This window comes from Plectropomus leopardus, unplaced genomic scaffold (assembly GCF_008729295.1).
Source record: "Plectropomus leopardus isolate mb unplaced genomic scaffold, YSFRI_Pleo_2.0 unplaced_scaffold18248, whole genome shotgun sequence".
NCBI classification, from domain to species: domain Eukaryota; kingdom Metazoa; phylum Chordata; class Actinopteri; order Perciformes; family Serranidae; genus Plectropomus; species Plectropomus leopardus.
The window spans coordinates 1-1,991 of NW_024619662.1; the positions used below are offsets into that span (position 1 = coordinate 1).

At 43.1% G+C, this 1,991-nt stretch overlaps 1 protein-coding gene across 1 annotated transcript; it reads left to right on the top strand.

Annotated features, from left to right (window-relative positions):
• Positions 1-317: 317 nt before the first annotated feature.
• LOC121965025 (cleavage and polyadenylation specificity factor subunit 3) lies at positions 318-1,983 on the top strand (the record flags this gene model as incomplete). Its single annotated transcript, XM_042515190.1, has 7 exons — positions 318-409; positions 575-703; positions 787-964; positions 1,067-1,156; positions 1,246-1,396; positions 1,557-1,732; positions 1,825-1,983. Coding segments are annotated over exons 1-7 (948 nt in total), but the record flags the coding sequence as incomplete, so codon positions are not given.
• Between the last annotated feature and the right edge of the window lie 8 nt (positions 1,984-1,991).

The following is a 1,991-nucleotide window of genomic DNA, read 5'->3' on the forward strand; positions in this document are numbered from 1 at the left end:
TAGAATAAATGCAATTACTGCACTGAAACGCCTGTTTTAATGCACTAGAGTAAATGTATTTATAGCAGTAGAGTAAATGTAATTATTGCACTACAATAGGCATAGTAATACTAATATTTTTATTCAAATAACAAATTTATTTTAGAACAGCAGCAACTATAACATTTACGAACTGTGAAGGCTGTTGTTATCAATCATTCTGTTGTTTCTTTAGGTCCATGTTAGTGTACCTGGGACTCCCTGGAAAGCAGCAGTGATACTGTGTGCATTGTCCCAGGTGGAAGAAATACAGTAATACTTGTGTTTTGCAGCTAGACTGTGGTATCCACCCTGGCTTGGAGGGAATGGATGCTCTTCCCTACATAGACTTGATTGACCCAGCTGAGATAGACCTGCTGCTCATCAGCCAGTGAGTCTTCCCTTCTCTCTTTGATGTGTTTAACTGTCTATTTTTAATAATGTATTGATGCTCAATCATATCTGTAATGGTAATGTCCTTACTAAGGCCTGTTCTATTTCTATTATATTCTAAAACATATGCCATTTGATGTTTATGCATCTATCCTCTCTCCAGTTTCCATTTGGATCACTGTGGAGCTCTGCCTTGGTTCCTCCAGAAAACCAGCTTCAAAGGCAGGACCTTCATGACCCACGCCACTAAGGCTATCTACCGCTGGCTGCTGTCGGACTACGTCAAAGTCAGGTAAGAGCAGAGCAGTCGTTCTTATGGAGCACTTACAAATCAGTAATGCACCTACAATAATTTTGTTGTTGATTTTTTTGCAGCAACATTTCTGCAGATGACATGCTGTACTCTGAAACTGATCTGGAGGAGAGCATGGATAAGATTGAGACCATCAACTTCCACGAGGTGAAGGAGGTGGCTGGAATCAAGTTCTGGTGTTACCACGCTGGTCATGTGCTGGGAGCTGCCATGTTCATGATTGAAATAGCTGGAGTCAAGGTAACAACAGTGTTCTTTTGTTTGTTTCAGAGAGTCCTATCGATGCCTAAAAACTAAGCTCACTTAACAAATCCATTGTTTTTCTGTTTTTTCCCCCTGAAGCTGTTGTACACGGGTGACTTCTCCCGACAGGAAGACAGACATCTGATGGCAGCTGAGATCCCCAGTGTCAAACCTGACATCTTAATCATAGTACGCCGCTTGATGATTCTCATCAAACGCTATATTTAATTGATCCTTAGGCGATCACAATGTTGTGAATGCTGTTATTCTCTCTGCAGGAGTCGACCTACGGCACCCACATCCACGAGAAGAGGGAGGAGCGTGAAGCTCGGTTCTGTAACACAGTCCATGACATTGTCAACAGAGAAGGCCGCTGTTTAATTCCTGTGTTCGCTCTGGGGCGGGCCCAGGAACTGCTGCTTATCCTGGGTGAGAGACTGTCACAGAAACCCACAGAATGGAAAAAAAATATTTACTATTGATTTTTACTTTCACAAGATGCCAAATATTTTTGTTATATTAAATTTTAAAAGTTAGTTTTTACTTTAGCATCTAAGTCTGTAAGATTGTTTTTCATGTTCTCCTGTAGATGAGTACTGGCAGAACCACCCAGAGCTCCATGACATCCCCATCTACTACGCCTCATCGCTGGCCAAGAAGTGCATGGCTGTGTACCAGACCTACGTCAACGCAATGAACGACAAAATCCGCAAGGCCATCAACATCAACAACCCTTTTGTCTTCAAGCACATCAGCAACCTCAAGGTAGACAGCTCTACAGACACGGACAGACAGACGAGTATATCTTCAGGCTGCTGCCGAGTATCTAAGACTGTGGGGTGGGTGTTTTTTTCCAGAGCATGGATCACTTTGATGACATTGGTCCCAGTGTGGTGATGGCGTCTCCAGGTATGATGCAAAGCGGCCTCTCTAGAGAGCTTTTTGAGAGCTGGTGCACTGATAAGAGAAACGGAGTCATCATCGCTGGATACTGTGTGGAGGGCACACTTGCCAAGGTGAAATG